Raw genomic sequence first — 17,197 nt, forward strand, 5'->3', positions numbered from 1 at the left:
AGATCCAGTAAAGTCACGGGCTTAAAGTGACAAACATCGGATATCCGCTGGGAGTTTGAACTAGAACTGGTGCTCTAATGTAGCGGACATATGCAGGGAGGAAATAAAATAGAATAATACACAGATAGAAACAGAAATACAAACTCGAAATGAGACAATGCATCCACTTAAGCCTTGGGACCTTTCATGAAATCATCACATGTACATGACTTTAAAAGTCAAGAAATCATCTCATTTTTGAGTTAATTTCTCTGTTGTAAAAAGAGACCTGACAAAATAAGCTTTGATCAAGCGTGGCCGCCGGAAATTTAAAAGGTTCACAAATTAATAAAATTGGAAGCCATTTCTTTTTCTGTGGGCTTCAGGTTTATCCGAGATGGTCTTTTATTAAATCGCAACAATATCGTGCACCAGTTGACGCTTACCAACCACAATACTCCCCGCTGCTCCGATACATTGTCACCAGCGTGTTACTTAGATAATGATAACAAAATATATGGTAGCATTTTCCATGGCATAACCCCCTTTTCTGCAGGTCTAAATGGCTTAACTCAATCACATGGGGCATAACTTGTTCAGAAATAGGTCTGCCGACCTAAATTCGCTTTGCAGAGCCTTTCTAGGCTTCGTTCAGGGCCGAGCAATATACAACGGTCTTTATTTTTTAAAAGCCCTTCATTTTTCTGTTTTTAAACATCCACACATTAGAATAATTACATTTTTTCTTCAAAACAAGTTTTTCTTCTGTGTTGTTTTTTAACCAACCTCTTTCTTTTGGCGGCACTTAATCGAATCACAAATTTGAGATATAGGCCTAGACCAAATAATGAGATAGTCGGAGACGTTTACACAATGCCTAGGCACGGTCTCATCTCTACTACAATTACGGGGACCGGCAGCAATGTTATTTTAAGGACGGAAGCTTCCGTAGACACAATGGGTCGACTTTAGGGGCGGGGCTGCCATCATGCTTTTTGTGGGTCATGACTTCACTTACAGGTTACGCAGTTGCCTTTAATCTACCAGACGGTTTAACACACAAACAAATTCAGGAAAGGGTCCATGCCGACAAGTAAAATTACCTGTTAAATTGAGTTGATCATAAAATTGATTATGAAATTAGGTTATTTTCTCGCATTTTTCTCCAAAATTGATTCGGTACAGGGTAGTAGGAGGGGGGTGGGGGTCGTACCCATCAGTCCATTTGGACGAAAGAAATTTGCAAGCGGGCTGTTTTTCTAAAACTGAACCCTTTCAGGACTGGCGTAACAAATCATACAAACAAATATGATATCGGTTATTATGACTCGCTTGTGACGTTAGTTTTTGAAGCAAGAGGTCAAACAATAACATTAATTGTATTTTAGCTGACGCACATTGTTTCATAGTTTCATGCTTAATGAACGTTTCGCGTAATTACCGGATGAATGAATGCCCACACAAACAACTGCAAAATCGAGAGGCAAAAGTCATTAAGAACAGAGAAGGAAAACCGCGTTGAGAAAATTAATTCTGTGAGAAATCCTGTAATTCCGAGAAATTTGAGATTTTCCAAACCTATAAAGGAACCCAAACAAATAAATAAATAACTAAACAAGTTACAGGGTCTATGTAACTTTTGTAGGACAAAAAACACAATGTCCACAGATTTACACTAAACTTACACAGTTTGAATATAATGATAGTAGAAAGCTTCCCTGAAAATATTACGTGCTGAGGTGCTGTAGTTTTTGGGAAATGAGTAAAACAATGTCATGAAAATAATTTACGTCTCATGAGACGAAAATTATTTTAATAATTTACAAACGTATTTTCATGACATTGTTTTACTCATTTCTCAAAAAACTACAGCACCTCAGTAAGTAAAATTTGAAGGGAAGCTTTCCACTATCATTATCTTCAAACCCTGTAAGTTTAATGTCAATCTATGGACATTTTGAAAAGGTACCCAAACCCTTAAATACATAAAAATATATATAAAACAAATAATGACAATGAAAAATAGAGAAAAGAAACCAAACATTTTACGATTTTTTTATATAATTAAATACAAACAAAATGGAAAAATATAATTAGCTGTTGCAAACTGCTTACCAACCAAAATAACCCAGGCTGAAATGAGCTTTGAGAAAAAGTCTGCTGAATTAAGGCTCGACACGTCAGGCCATAAGCTATAGTTTGTGTAACTAGGCCTACACATTGATAAGTCAGTCATTTCATTCATCTTTAGTAAACTAACAAACAAACCAAATGAACAAAAACCAGATACAACATACATAACAAATGTATATTACATTGAATGTAAGCCTTTGGTTTTTGAGCCGTTTGATTTTAAAGGGAAGGTACACTATTGGCAATTGTCAAAGACCAGTCTTCGCACTTGGTGTATCTCAACATATGCATAAAATAACAAACCTGTGAAAATTTGAGCTCAATTGGTCATCAGAGTTGGGAGAAAATGATGAAAGAAAAACACCCTTGTTAGACGAATTTGTGTGCTTTCAGATAGGAATAAAAGACTAGCTAGAAGTCTTTTAATATTTTAGTGAGAAATTACCTCTTTTTCAAAAACTACGTTACTTTAGAGGGAGTCGTTTCCCACAATGTTTTATATACCAGCAGCTCTCCAATGCTAGTTACCAAGTCAGTTTTTAAGTTAATATTTGTTTTGAGTAATTACCAAACGTGTACCTTTCCCTCTAATCCTATATAAATAAATAAAACATAGAGTAAACAGTACCTGTGAAAGTTTCATTTCATAAGGTGGACGCGTTTTTGAGATACCGCCCAAAATCCGGAGCAATTATGCCCACACGAAGAATAATCCGTCACCAGTAATGCTCCTCAAATTCAAATGTGAATAAAAACTGATATATTTTTTCCATAACCGAATTACTCCAAAGTGAAATTATTTTTAAAATGCATTACTATCGAAAGCAACGGTACTTCTAACAAAGTCAGTTTTAATTGCCATTAATTTTAAGAGTGATAACCAAACGTATAACATCCCATATCGGATCCAAGGTGAGCATTTACTTTTTATTTTTTTCCCCGACCAAAATATAGCATCAAACCTTTCTTGGGTAACGTGAGTAATGGGGAGAGGTTGATAGTTCATAAAACATTGTGAGAAACTCTCCCTCTGAAGTAATGTAGTTTTCGAGAAAGAAGTAATTTTCCACGAGTTTGATTACGAGACCTCAGGTTTAGAACTTGAGGTCTCGAAGTCAAGCATCTGAAAGCACACAACTTCGTGTGACAAGGGTGATTTTTCTTTCATTATTATCTCGCATCTTCGACGACCGATTGAGCTCGAATTTTTAAGAGGTTTGTTATTTCATGCATATGTTGAGATACACCAAGTGAGAAGACTGGTCTTTGACAATTACCAATAGCGTTCAGTGTCTTTAAAACAAACATATGTATTCTGTCTATTTCAGATGTAACAGAGAGCAGTGATGACAACATGGGTACCAGACACGCAGGGCTTCTGCACAGCAGCCAATCCCCACCCCCTAATCAGACCTCCAGTATGGTGGCCGGTGGGAAAAAGAAACGAAAGAAGAGGCGACACAGGTGGGTGCATAAAAATGCAACAAGTCTTCTGAAACTCTTCCGTAACTTGTACAAATTAAGTTGAACCTTAAAATCTTCTCAGCGGCAGTAGATTGCAAGACAAGTTCTCAAAAGAACTTAATCAACCCAGCAAACCGCAAACTAATACAACCCTATTATCGTTATAAGAAACACATATATTCTCGAAATACTTTCTTGTGGTTATTGACCCAAATAGAATCAACACCACTCAATGCGAGTCAGCTTGATCCTGATGAGAGTCAGCCGAGGCAGTCATCTCTTAGGCCGCGTCCGAATTGGCGACTTTGGCTACAGCTACGGCTAGATCAGCGCGTCTGTCAGTGTTGAAGAATAGCAGACTCTTCTGGTCCTATTTCCTGAAGGTCAAACAAACTGTGTTCTTTCATTCCAGTGTTTCAAACATCTGTTAATATTTAATGCGTAACATTACAAGCCATTTCTTATGTTGAGGTTTTACAAAAGCGACCAAGGTAGTATGATGATAGGGCCTCCACAAGTCTATGTATTGCGTTTCGTTGGCCTATATTTATGTATGTTGACTTGCTATCAAAACGACGACCATCAATGAGTTATAAGAAGAAATTTGATGCGTATCACACATAGCCAATGGCACTCGCAGTTTCCTACACACTCTCTCTCGGTATAACCACTCTATCTATCCACAATCTTGTCTTCTTCAATATATATTTGAAGAAGGGGTAAACATCTGGTTTACAGACACACATATATCCAGAATAGAGAAAATAAAACCGTCTGATATTCTCCTTTATCAGTTAATGTTGAAGCTTAATGTCTTGTTCACTTTATATCGCATGGAGCAAGTCAAGCAAACGGGAGGTGATCGTCCGTGAAATATTCGGGGTCTTCACCAGATATGGCCCGGGGCAAATGGACCAAATTCAACCCTAATTTGATCAGAATACACGGGTCGGCTTGGTTGTTGAAACTACTGCCTTACTACCTCAGTTGGGAGAAGGAATTCTATTTTATAGTAAAGATATTATTTCAAAGAGGTCTAATAGGCAGCAGCGATGAATCAGATTCGAGAACTGGTTAGATATTTATTTTGTACAAAATAAACATAACATAAGCACGAATGACATCAAGAAAGTTCACATTGCTGTTTAGCGATTAATGACAAACGCATGTCTCAGAAGTGCAAATTTGTATTTGCAAGAAAACCAGAGAATCAGCTAAAAAGTTGCATGCCCGATGTCCTTTTTATATGAAGTATATAGGCCTTTATATGAAAGTGTAAGTAGTGTTCACGGTTTATTGCTAGTGATTCAACCACCCATTTACAGATACACAAATTTTAATTTAAACGTTTTCTTTCCTTTAATACCATAATTAATGAACCACGCCTCAGGCTATAACTTTATCAACTCTATATAAGCGAGATTTGTGGGTCAAACCGGCCAGCGAAACGGACCTAGAGCGTCGATAAATCATGACAAAAAGACGAATCGTTTTCTCGGGAAAAAATTGCCTACTAATTTGATGAGTCTCAAGTTGGTGTATTCTCTGTGAATAGAAGTCGAAGGAAATAAAAACTTGTCCTCCCGAAAATCTGTGGCATTACCCTTCAGAATTTAATTCTCAAAAAACACATGTACAGATTGCATGCAATTGAAATAAAGGGGACAACTTGAAGCAACGGAACGCTAAAAGATCACCAACTTCATGTCAAGTGCGACTCAAGCAGGATGCTTTCCTGATTAACCAAAGTGGCTGGCAATTTGTCCGGATAATATTTTAACAAATTGATGTTTGGTGACTTTCTTTCGTCAGTTGTTTGTTTAACAAACACTTCAGTTTTTTTGCTATGTCGGCCAGCGTGGACAGACAGCACCGGGGTTGACAGCACTAGGCATTCCGGGTCAGCCAAGACTCGACGGGCAGAACCCAGCCGTTGCTCCAGGCTCTAAATGCCCCATTCACTTATCTTGACGTCTGCCTCGTAAAAACAAAACCACTCTCTCTCTCCTCTTGTTTTATCGCCAACTTTCCTCTTTCTGTGCGTTGTTCGCCTCCGCCAATTAGTAACTGTTTAGCTGTCAGTTATCGGAAATGTTTAGTCTTGTTGAGCCAATTTAGGCGGGCTCGGACAGTCTGACTGACGGCTGAGGCTCGTCACCGATCACGGTGCTAGGGATTCGCTTCGTTCATGGCCAAATCAGGGACGCCCTTGGCATGGTTCGCGCCTAAAAGAATAAAGAATCTCATGTAGTTTGTTTTGTCTGATAGGACTTGGTCAACATCCATTATTATAGACGATGCTACATTTGTGTTGAAGATCATTAGCGCTTCAAGGTTTACAAGGAACACGTTGTTCTTCTTGCGAACCACATTGACTGACGCAGAACACCAGAAATTGATCAGTGTGTAAATTGAGAAACGAAAACTCGTGGGAAACTGGGATGTAGTGTCCGGCTGCTGCGCGCGTCCCGAGTCGAAATGATTAGAAACGCGGAACTTTGACTTTAACTTACTATGGCCTTTCGGAGCTACCGTACGTTGCTCTTGCGATTCGTAATGTCGACAAATTGAAATTGTATACTGTGAAAACATTAAACAGATTTAATAAATCTGGTGAATTGCTTGTTTTATGAACGCATTATTGCAGCAGTGTGATTCAGAGTTAGTCAAGCTTCATTATTCAAGCAATACACATGTGACATTTTGGTCATTTCTTGATGATAAGTTTTTAGCAACGACAGATACGTTGTTTTCAGATGAACTTGTTTATACCTCCAATATTTCTTAATAATCTTCCTTTGTTTCTGAGCATTCGTTTATATTATTATAAACCTTATCTGGGGTTATGCTTGTTTGTTGGTGTGTTTTGTTTGCCAAGATGGCAACAGCCAACCTTTCTCAGGTAAACATGGTTTAAAGGCAGTGGACACTATTGGTAATTACTCAAAATAAGTATAATACATTGTGAGAAAACAGCTCCCTCTGAAGTGACGAAGTTTTTGAGAAAGAATTAATTTTCCACGAATTTGATTTCTCGAAATCAAGCATCAGAAAGCACACAACTTCGTGTGACAAGGGTGTTTTTTCTCTCATCATTATCTTGAAACTTCGACGACCGATTGAGCTCAAATTTTCACAGGTTTGTTATTTTATGCATATGTGGAGATACACTAAGGGAGAAGACTGATCTTTGACAAAAAACCAATTGTGTCTAGTGTCTTTAAGCTTGCCTCAAGATGATCGTTCTTGTGACGGGTAAAACATAGTACTAACTTAGGAACGTGACTGATATCTTCTGCGGTGTTTTTTTAAAGAAGTCTCCTCAATCATTATGAATTGTATATCTTTTTTTATGACAGGACCATCTTCACGAGCTACCAACTGGACGAACTTGAGAAGGCGTTTACTGATGCCCACTATCCGGACGTTTACGCCCGTGAGATGCTTGCCCTTAAAACCGACTTGCCTGAAGACCGGATTCAGGTATGATTGCTATAACCCTAAACCCCAAAACTAGACAAAGAAGAATCAATATAAAGTGTACTCCATATATTACTTTCTTATCAGTTTACCTTAAAAATACTTTTATTACTTGCCTGAATCATGTTCAGAAAATGTTCATTGGCACACGTTATTGCCCGTTTTTGACAATGTGCCCAAAAGCCCATGTAATTCCGCGTAAAGTATTATGTGCTAATTTGCTAATGAATAAGGGGGGTTACGAGTAAATTTCTATGAGACATCGACCCCCTACCCGCATCATTTTATTTGCAGACGAAAAAAGACCCGACTAAAGACAAGTTCAATTGTATGATGAACCACGTTTTTCAATATTCAGTAAAGAACCGCATTAGTCCTGTATGGTGGCGCTATTTAAAAACAGCTTATGCGGGGCGCACACCGCTAATGGCGCTTCTTACATAGCAATGCTAAATGGGTTTTCTTATATTTATTAAAATTATCAGTTTTATAAAATGCTTTTACAAATATTTACAAGTCTCTCAGCCCTCTGAAAACGATTTAAGTATATTCTTTGACACATTGTTGAACTTTATATATTTCTTCAAAGTTTTGAACGTATTTCGTGATTTCAAAAAGAAAAGAAAAAAAGATAATCCTACTGTATTGGTTCGACAACTAAGCAAACGGATTCTGTTTTATGAGTAATTGCCGAAAATATGTATTATGGTGTTTCTTGTACCAAGCTAACTTCGAGCGTCTAAAAGTTGTCAACCCCACTCCCTTTTCTATACGCTTTCGTAATACTGGGCACATGTCAGTATTTTCAATCAAGACAACAATACATACAACAACTCCACTTTTTCGACCGTAACTCGGTCTGCTTTTACGTGGACAATTAACCTCTTTGATATTAAAAGGTTTAATTTGTACAAGAATATATACAATAAATACCAACAAAATGAAGGAACACAGATCGTATATACATCTTTAAGAGACGTCTATTTTGAATCACACAACGGGAAACCTTTCTGGTTGTCATCAAACTCAATTTAAGATCCATATAAATCAATCTACCGAACGTTTCATCAAGTTTCAAATACCGGTATCAAAGCAATAATGATCTACTGCAAGTGAATGGATTTCCTCTGACTGTCATTTGATGAAAATTAAATTCGGCTGACAAAATCCCATGAAAGAAAGTACGAGACTGGAAAGTCTCTGCAGACTTGGCAAGCTGCAATCTCAATATGATACGGGGAACCGAACAGCAAAGATAAGCGGCTCGGATTCAAGACTAAGCGGATTATATGAAAGAATTACTCGAATCTTTGGATTCAAGCCTTTCTTATACTCTCTGATAAAATAAAACGAGAAAACCTCTGATGATTGGTGCAGACCGATGGGTTCTTTTCGGCATCTTGAAGCAATTAGACGGACCATGTTACAAACTCCGTAAGTCCCAGCGCAAATTGTTCTTAATTTTCCAATTTGGAAAATGAGCAATTTGTAAGTCATCAAAAACTCATCCCCGCCCGGGGGTTTGGGATGGTGTGGGAAGAGGATTTGTTCGGGAGCTTAAAGATGAAATGATATATGACATGCGTAACCTAGCGGCAATCACGTAAACACGTACGCCTAATAAAATTTTCCCAATTGTTTTAAGATTACGGGGTTTGTCGTCCCTTCGTATAAGGAATCTATCACAGCCTTCGTTAGAAACCCATCCTGTATAGAGGTTCATTCAAAGATATTGTTGGTTTACCATTTTTGAAAGAATTTCCACTGATGCAACTTTCTGCACTGTCTTTGTCGAGGCGAGCGTTTCTGACTATTTCAGTTTGGTCCAACTTACATTTTAATTCAAAACAAGAAAACAATCTGAACTGCAGACTTATAAATAGAAATTAGAAGTTCTGTTGGGAAACAAGTATTTGAGCTGTAATTTTATTATTATTTTTGTTGGCTTGGTGCATCATCTGACCAAGGCTCGCCGGCTGCGTGACATGACTTTTGTTACCACGAGGCCAACGAAAAAATGTCTTGTCCACATAAAAAAAAAAATAATAATAATAATAATAATAATAATAATAATAATAATAATAACTTAATAAATCAATACATGAGTATCTCCCTTATAACAATGGTTGTGTTTTCTATGCAATAACATCCACAGTTACGTTCTTAGCAAGGGAGGGGGAAATATCGCCTGAAACACTTGCTTGAATGCACACAATTTATCTGTGTGTCTATTGAACGATTTTGATTACCTCACAAAATTTTGTAAAAAAATAATCAAGCCGACATACGAAAGCGAGTGTCTTTTCTAAGCAAATGAAATTAATTTGTTGAGGGTGAATTAATTCGGAACAATCTATGCTGGATTTCTATTATTGTGTAGCTATAAATTTAGGGCTTGAGAAAAGGCGAAATTTGATATAGGTCAGTGTGTTTATTGTGATTCTACACGACAGGACATTTTTATACGACAGGAAGCATTTGTGCACCCAGACAGTCATTACTTCGACCATTTTCAGGCCGACACTATTCCCTTGGGCTAGTTTTACGCAATACAATTTGAACAGTTGCCATTTTTTTTCAAGATCTCATGACGCCTCATTCATAAAAACACACTTCAAATGCATGAGAGGCATTTTCTGCTTTGGTTGTCGGAGGATGTGTAAATCTCCATCCTCAATTTGTGATGTTCATTGAATACCGAACAATATATATCAAACAACCTGTGAAATTGAGTGGTATGGGGAATTTTAAAGCAACCAAGTCAACTGCATGCAAAAGAAACACTTCGGTACGGTGGTAAAAAAAAAAGATATTTTCTTGAAAATGTTCACACAAATGGGTTTTTAATTTATTTATTTTTTGGAGAACTGGGTGCCTGTAAATTGCGTAGCGTGATATAGCCCTTACTTCGTATGTATTTTGTGTGTTAGGCTGCTATGAACGCTTAAAAGCGTTCACATCCCGTCATTTTGTTTCACTTTCTTGGCCACCAATTATTCATGTGCTCTGCCTTTAACGGAGGGGGGGGGGGGGTTCAGAAGTAATTCATGACTGAGGGTACTCGAAGATCATAACACACCTAAGGGTTTTCAGTAGACACAACCTTCTTGGACTTGAAAATTATTAACAGCATGACCGGGAAAGAAGACTCGTCTTCTTAGTTCAAACTGAACATGTAAATTAAGGCAACTAGCGTCAGAAGAGGGGGGGGGGGGGAAGAGACAATCAGAGACGTTAGACTAGAATAACAAGTGAAACTGTATACATAGTTGATTTCGTTTCACTCCTTACTGGGCAGATAAACCTTGTCCGTGTGTGAACACAAGGATGCGCAGAATTAATTACTAATTTATTACGGCTTAAATTGTATTGGTTGGTGTTTTTTATCACGGTTAGCCGAAGGCGGGTTATTACCCGGCTACAGTGTTGTTCTACAGAGCTCTAGTATCAACAATTGTGTGATTATCAATCTTCCATTGAACTAATTGCCAGAGCTATCTTCTCTCTGTTTCCATCTTCATCCCAGCGAGGTCTGACCACGTCACGAAATTGGAATTGACGGGGAAAACGACGCGCGAGGCCAGTCGAGGCTCGGTCATACACAGGCCGCCGAGTGCAACGTTATAACTGCCTCGTGATTTGCGGATGACGCTGAGAACACTACCCGCTAGTCACGTACGACTGCTCCCATTACCTTGCCTGCGCGTGAGCTCAAGCAGCCCTCTCGAATTATTTCTGTCCAACTCCTTTTTTTTCTTTCTTCTTCGGCATCGCCAGATTTTTTGTCTTCTCTCTTCTTGTCTTGTCTTCTGTAAGATTGGTTGTCTTCCAGATTCAAAGTCCGTTTCTGGTTTGACATTACTGACTCTTGAAATCCATTCAAATTAACCGTCTGCTGATTTATTTTTTCCGAGTTTGTCGTAAAATACTAAATTAAATATGCAGTTGTCAAGGATAATTCAAAGACGGCACGAAAACCACTTGAGGGAGAAAAACACACAATCTTACAATCGTTCAAAATCACATTGTATCAGAGTGAGACTTAACAAGAAGCCACGGGTTTAAGTTTGTACAAACAACCCTCAACAATAAGGTTAAATAACATGTATATATAGTATTCGTCAAGGGATGTCGATTCAAAATGAAGTTTATGACACTGCAGACGTTCAGTGAAGCCCAGATGCAAATCATGCCGGCCTAATAGAGAAGCGCTTAAGACTCTAATACCCATTAGAAACCTATTGAAGACCCATTAGTACATATTCAAACATTTTGAAATCTTGAAAGACTCTCTTTCTAAATCATGTTACATTCATCAAACTGAAGTCGTTACCCGTGGCTCACTGGGGACGGCGGTCTTTATATAAGGGACTATAGTGGCAGACGATAACGGCAACTCTGTATGGGGTTAGAGTGATGAAAAGCGACACAAAAGCCCGCCATTATTATAATATACGTCTTGTTTGCTACTACTGCCCAAAGTATTATCCAGCATCATCGTAATTGTTTGAAATTCGACAGGAATTACACAAAACTGTATTAATTCACGTCCCACAGGAACGGATACTGTATCTGTTTATTTTCTGTGAAAGGATTTGTTTACAGATGGAGACGGCATCATAATGGACACTTAATTTTAAAACACTTGGGAGCAAGTTGAATGAACGCCCGTTTCATCAACCTCGTGCTCGGGGTGTTTCTTCACCTAGAGCTTAGATATCAAGCGAAAGACTTAGGCCTTGTCCGAACTGACGGCTACAGTTGACGGCTACGGCTAAGTGTCCGCGTCATCATGCATTGAGTTTACACCCTTAATAGCAACAGTCGGTAGCCGTAGCTGTAGCCGCATATTCGGAGACGGCCTTGGGGCCATGTCAGACGAGCCAATTTACAGGCAGCCAGTTCCAGGCAATCTCCAAGAGGGAAGGGCATTCACATTTCAATGTTCATGTACTTCCCTTGTTGATCGTAAGACAATGTTTGAAAAAAGACTTGTGTCCTACCAAAGTGGTCCATGTAGCATGCACTGCAAATGTTTGCCACCAAGTTGCCTGTAAAAGTTGCCTCGTGTGACAAGGCCAATAGCTGATTGGGTGTCTTCCATTGGTCTAGTTCCCAAACACCATCGCTAACAACAGCATACACAAAATATACATCAACACGGTGTATCAATATCACTGGTCTCTGTTCCCTAAGCCTGTTTTGGGGATTGCACATCGGTGCATACTTAATTTGACACACACCTCGTCAAGGCCTATAACGCTCTACAACAAATGTTAACACAAATTATAAATGACCTAACAAGTCTAATATTGAGTTAAGTATTTATTATTAATAGTTCTTTTTTAAATCATTGGTCTTGCCACTCGAAAGCACTCATCAGAAATCACAAAAAGCACACTATATAGCCAATACTGGTAAAATATAGGCAATCTTTAAGAAAAATAACACAAAGAAACATGTACGCTTTAGTTTCAAATGGAAGCTATGCAAAATAATCGAGCGATATACACAATGATATAAAAGCGTGTTTTTTTTAATGCTCATTAAAACACATACAGGTGCGAACAGACATCATCCCTTCAGCAAAGTCCAAAGTGGGGGATTTACTAAACGATAAGCGGTCGGGTAGGTGTAGTGTTACCTTCCACCTCTAGGACCCTGGTTCGAATCCCACCGGGGCACTATGTGGATTGGGTTTTAAGTCCCTACCAGACTGCGTGGGTTTTCCCCTGGAATAATAACTCTGGGGGTTCTTCCTCCTACACCTAAAACTGAAACGTCCTTCTGCATCTTCCGTCCATGAATGATTGTTTGCTTGTAAAGTGATTGGGTTCACTTTTCTTAGAAGTCATTGGCATCACCACCAGAATTAATAAATGAAATGAAAGGAAACAAAGTGTGATTGACGGTGTTTAACTAATTATAAACTAATTATAATTTATCTTTTATTACATTCCAGGTATGGTTTCAGAATCGCCGAGCAAAGTGGCGCAAGAGGGAGAAATGCTGGGGTCGCAGTAGTGTCATGGCCGAGTACGGGCTGTACGGTGCCATGGTCAGGCATTCACTGCCTCTACCGGACAGCATCCTTAAGTCATCGGAGGAAGGCAAGGGGGAATGTTGCGCTCCTTGGTTACTCGGTAAGCATTTTGAAATAAACAGTTTTGTTAAAACATTCATTTTGTAAAAGTGGTGCGCGTTTTATTTTAATAAAGCCCTGTGGTTTCAAAATACACAAAGACCCCTTTTTGTCTACGATAAGGGGTTTTTTTTATTTCAAAATGCTAACTTCGCATTATTTCATTTTATAAAAGAGTTTACAAGAGTTTTGAATAAAGCCTTAAGCCTTGTGGTGCAGCCAATGAAAAATAAGATTTCATACACAAATTTACAAAAACAAGGTAGCAATGTAAGTCGTTCTTCTTGCGACTTTCTTCTATATATAGTGATAATTACAACAGGTCTGGGCATATAAGGAAATAAACTTCCAGTATACGCTACAGCGTGATGCGCTAAAATAATGGCTCAACCTAACCTTAAAGACACTGGACACTGTTGGTAATTGTCAAAGACTAGCCTTCACAACATATGCATACAATAACAAACCTGTGAAAATTTGAGCTCAATCGGTCATCGAAGTTGTGAGATAATGAAGAAAGAAAAAACACCCTTGTCACACGAAGTTGTGTGCTTGCAGATGCTTGATTTCGAGACCTCAAATTCTAAATCTGAGGTCTAGAAATCAAATTCGTGGAAAATTACTTCTTTCTCGAAAAATACGTTACTTCAGAGGGAGCCGTTTCTCACAATGTTTTAAACTATCAACCTCTCCCCATTACTCGTTACCAAGTGAGGTTTATGTTAATAATTATTTTGAGTAATTACCAATAGTGTCCACTGCCTTTAAAGCAATTACATAATTATTTGTTCTGTTAATTGTACATTCAGGTATGCACAAGAAATCAATCGAGGTTGCCGAAAAGATCAAAGAGAAAGATTTAACGCCAGGTGAAGAGGACCGACCATCATCCCCATCCCCTCAACCAGACCAACCCTGCTACGAAGACAAAGACAAAATTCGTTCCAACAGTATAGCGTCTCTACGGGCCAAAGCCATCGAGCACACATCGAAGATCCTAGGACAGACTTTGCCGTCGAGGCTGTCACCTACAGGATCCTACGGGGAGGACGACGCGTCAGGACGGCGGAGCGGTGACGACGAAGCCGGTATCAGCAGCTCGTCCTCAGAGTCAGAAGCCGGTACAGATGATCGCTCGCCGTTGCACGATCGCGACCACAGTCACTTTCCTACCCTCGGGCAACCCGTAGGGCACGAGAAAACACCACAGACATTCACGGCGCATTAATAGAAAGGAATTACTGTCATTCATACGTGTATATTTTTTAAGTATAGTGGACTGTGTCTATGAAAATCTTCTATAAACAGTTTCATTTTGTATATCCGCATTTAACACAGTATATTGACATTGTATAGAAACAACAATTTTACTCATTTTATATATTTCAATTTGTTAGTTAATTATTCCGATAAGTGTGCAGTATGTGAAATCATTGGTTTATGTGTTCACCTACACGAAGATTTGTTATAGTTAAGTTACCACAATGCACCCTTTAGGATTAGGTACTGGCGACGGCTAATCAATTTGGACAGAAACACATTTTCATAATGTTTTTGGATTTTTATTTTGAACATTTCTCAGAAGTCTTTTGCATTGCTCGGAATTGTTACGCTTATGACTGTCGGTAAAAATACTTGTCAAATATGTAAATAATGTTTGTTCAGAACATCGGATATTATAATACCACAGTCACTAATTAATTATTATTATTACACAGTAGTCGGCAGTCCGAAGCAAGTTAGTATTGATGAAAATGTCGAGATGTAGTCTCAACTAGAGATCCGTTGGTTTATTGTAGTTTCGGTCAATTTTATAAAAAGGGTTCAACTGTACCCTTTAACGTCATTAAATGCACTGGACACTATTGGTAATTACTCAATTAATAATTGTTTACATAAAAACTTACTTGGTAACAAGCGATGGAGAGATTTTGTTAGTATAAACACTGTGAAAAAATGGCTAGCGTTTTTTTTTAGAATGAGGTAATTTCTCACTCAAATAATAAAAGACTTCAGTCCCGAAGCCTGTTATTGTGCATCTAAAAATACACACATTTTGTGCAACAAGGGTGTTTTTCTTTCATCATTCTCTTACAAATGCGATGCCCAATATCGGGCCCATATTTTCACAGGTTCGTTGTTTTATGCATACGTTGAGATACACCAAGTGCGAATACTGGTCTTAGACATTAATTACTAAAAGTGTCTAGGTCTTTGGGTAATAGATATGTCATTACCCCCAAATTTACTTGATAAGACGCACTGCAACTATTTTGAGAAAGGATTCTATTTCAGAAAGTTTTCAGATGTTAGGGTTAAAATAATTTACCGGAAAAAATTGAACAGTTTCAGAAAATATTTTATTCTGTGTGCAGAACACTGCGATAAATTAAGATAGCTGAGATCGAAAATGAGACGATCGTTCTGCGCATTGTTTGGGTATAATAGAAGAAAAGGGGACGGGGTCGGCAATAAGCCACGAGAAAGGGAGGGAGAAATGTAGGCCTAAGGTCATAAAACCATGACTCTCATTCAACCTTGGTCTTTAAATAATTAACGTTGTGCCGAATTCGAGGGGGAAAAACATTCTTTTGTTGTCCTCTTTGAAAATTTAAAATGATAGGAAATCCACTGACTATCTAGAATAAAGACCGCGAGCTAAACTCGACAGTTGTGTTTGCAAAGGAGACCACGGTTGTCGAGAACGCCGATGTGCTTGCCTTTAAATCAAATTAATTTAACCAATAACAAAACCTGGCCCCCCAATAATTATCAAGGTGTAATGAATAATAATATTATCAAATTTATAATTAAATAAGCATTTTAAATGATAAAAAATGTAGAAGGTGTTTGCTTTTTCTTTTTGTTAGTCAAAAGACTTTTTAAAGTAAATTGCTCATTTGTCAAAACACTGATTTCTTCGTTCGACCTATTTATTTGATTTTCAACTCCATATAACTGATATCGAAGTACTGGAGCTATTCAAAATATTTGATTATTTTTCTATTGTCCGCTATTATGTCAAACAAAAGTACATATATGTACTTGACATGCATATTAAATACAAGTTGTTTTTGTCCATATATCGAGTTCTTTACGTGTAGTTATTTGTCACTTCTTGGATTTAATACAAAGTTTTTACTCCCAACGTTTTTTCAGACACAAAAAGACTTGTCATTTGTATTTAATACACGTTTTATTGTATTGAAGGTCCCTTCTCGAAAATTGTTGAAAATGACTTGAAGACGTCCACAGTGGACAAGAATGGTTGATTCTCAATCAGCAAACAATGAACGGGCAAGGCCCGTCAAACAATTACTGTTATTTCTCCAATTTGAGCAAATTGACTATCAAAGCAAGCCGTGACTGGGACTGACCGCGCCTCATTTACTCTTTAGCCAAACCCACGGTTTGCCTTTACGCGTGTGTCTTGATACTGCGATGGGTTGTAGGTAGACAATGATTGAAAACTTGAAAATTAGTTTAAGTCAAAACGAAGGGATGCATTATGAGGAAGTTGGGGGTGGGGTATATAAGAAATCTAATTTTGGACGCACAACTGAATTATTTATGAATGCGTGCATACAGTAGCATCCTGGAGTGGTGACTTGGTATAACCGGTATTGGCTATGATTTGTTGACTTGTTTTAATACCATTCATGGTTACATGTTCAGGGTTTGGTCATTATTAATTTTTATCAAGATCTGCTGGAAGGCCCCAACCACTTTGCTTTGTTGAGATCACGTTTCAGTTGTAATCCAAGCACGGTGTATTAATAGAATGGAGGAAAACTGTATTACAAAAAAAAGCCAAAACTATCAATAAACAATTTCTATTTTAAGGTTTGTTTTCATCATCTTGGTTTCGAAGGCTTTCCCAGAAAAACCCCGGCACGAAACTCATGACTGAAAACTGCAACAAATTAATCTTAAATTTTCCTCTGTAAAATTGAAGGCCGGCAGGCAACACAATGAACCACGATTGTTATTTCATTAGTG

At 38.1% G+C, this 17,197-nt stretch overlaps 1 protein-coding gene across 1 annotated transcript in view; it reads left to right on the top strand.

The window, feature by feature from the left end:
• LOC117293639 (visual system homeobox 2-like) overlaps positions 1–16,266 on the top strand; it is a 29,892-nt gene extending 13,626 nt beyond the window's left edge. The window contains exons 2-5 of the mRNA XM_033776406.1: positions 3,441–3,576; positions 6,936–7,059; positions 13,019–13,199; positions 14,008–16,266. Of these exons, the coding sequence (XP_033632297.1) occupies positions 3,441–3,576; positions 6,936–7,059; positions 13,019–13,199; positions 14,008–14,426 (860 nt within the window). The 3' untranslated portion in view covers positions 14,427–16,266. The remainder of the gene's footprint in view (positions 1–3,440; positions 3,577–6,935; positions 7,060–13,018; positions 13,200–14,007) is intronic.
• Positions 16,267–17,197: the final 931 nt, after the last annotated feature.

This window comes from Asterias rubens, chromosome 1 (assembly GCF_902459465.1).
Source record: "Asterias rubens chromosome 1, eAstRub1.3, whole genome shotgun sequence".
Lineage (NCBI taxonomy): Eukaryota > Metazoa > Echinodermata > Asteroidea > Forcipulatida > Asteriidae > Asterias > Asterias rubens.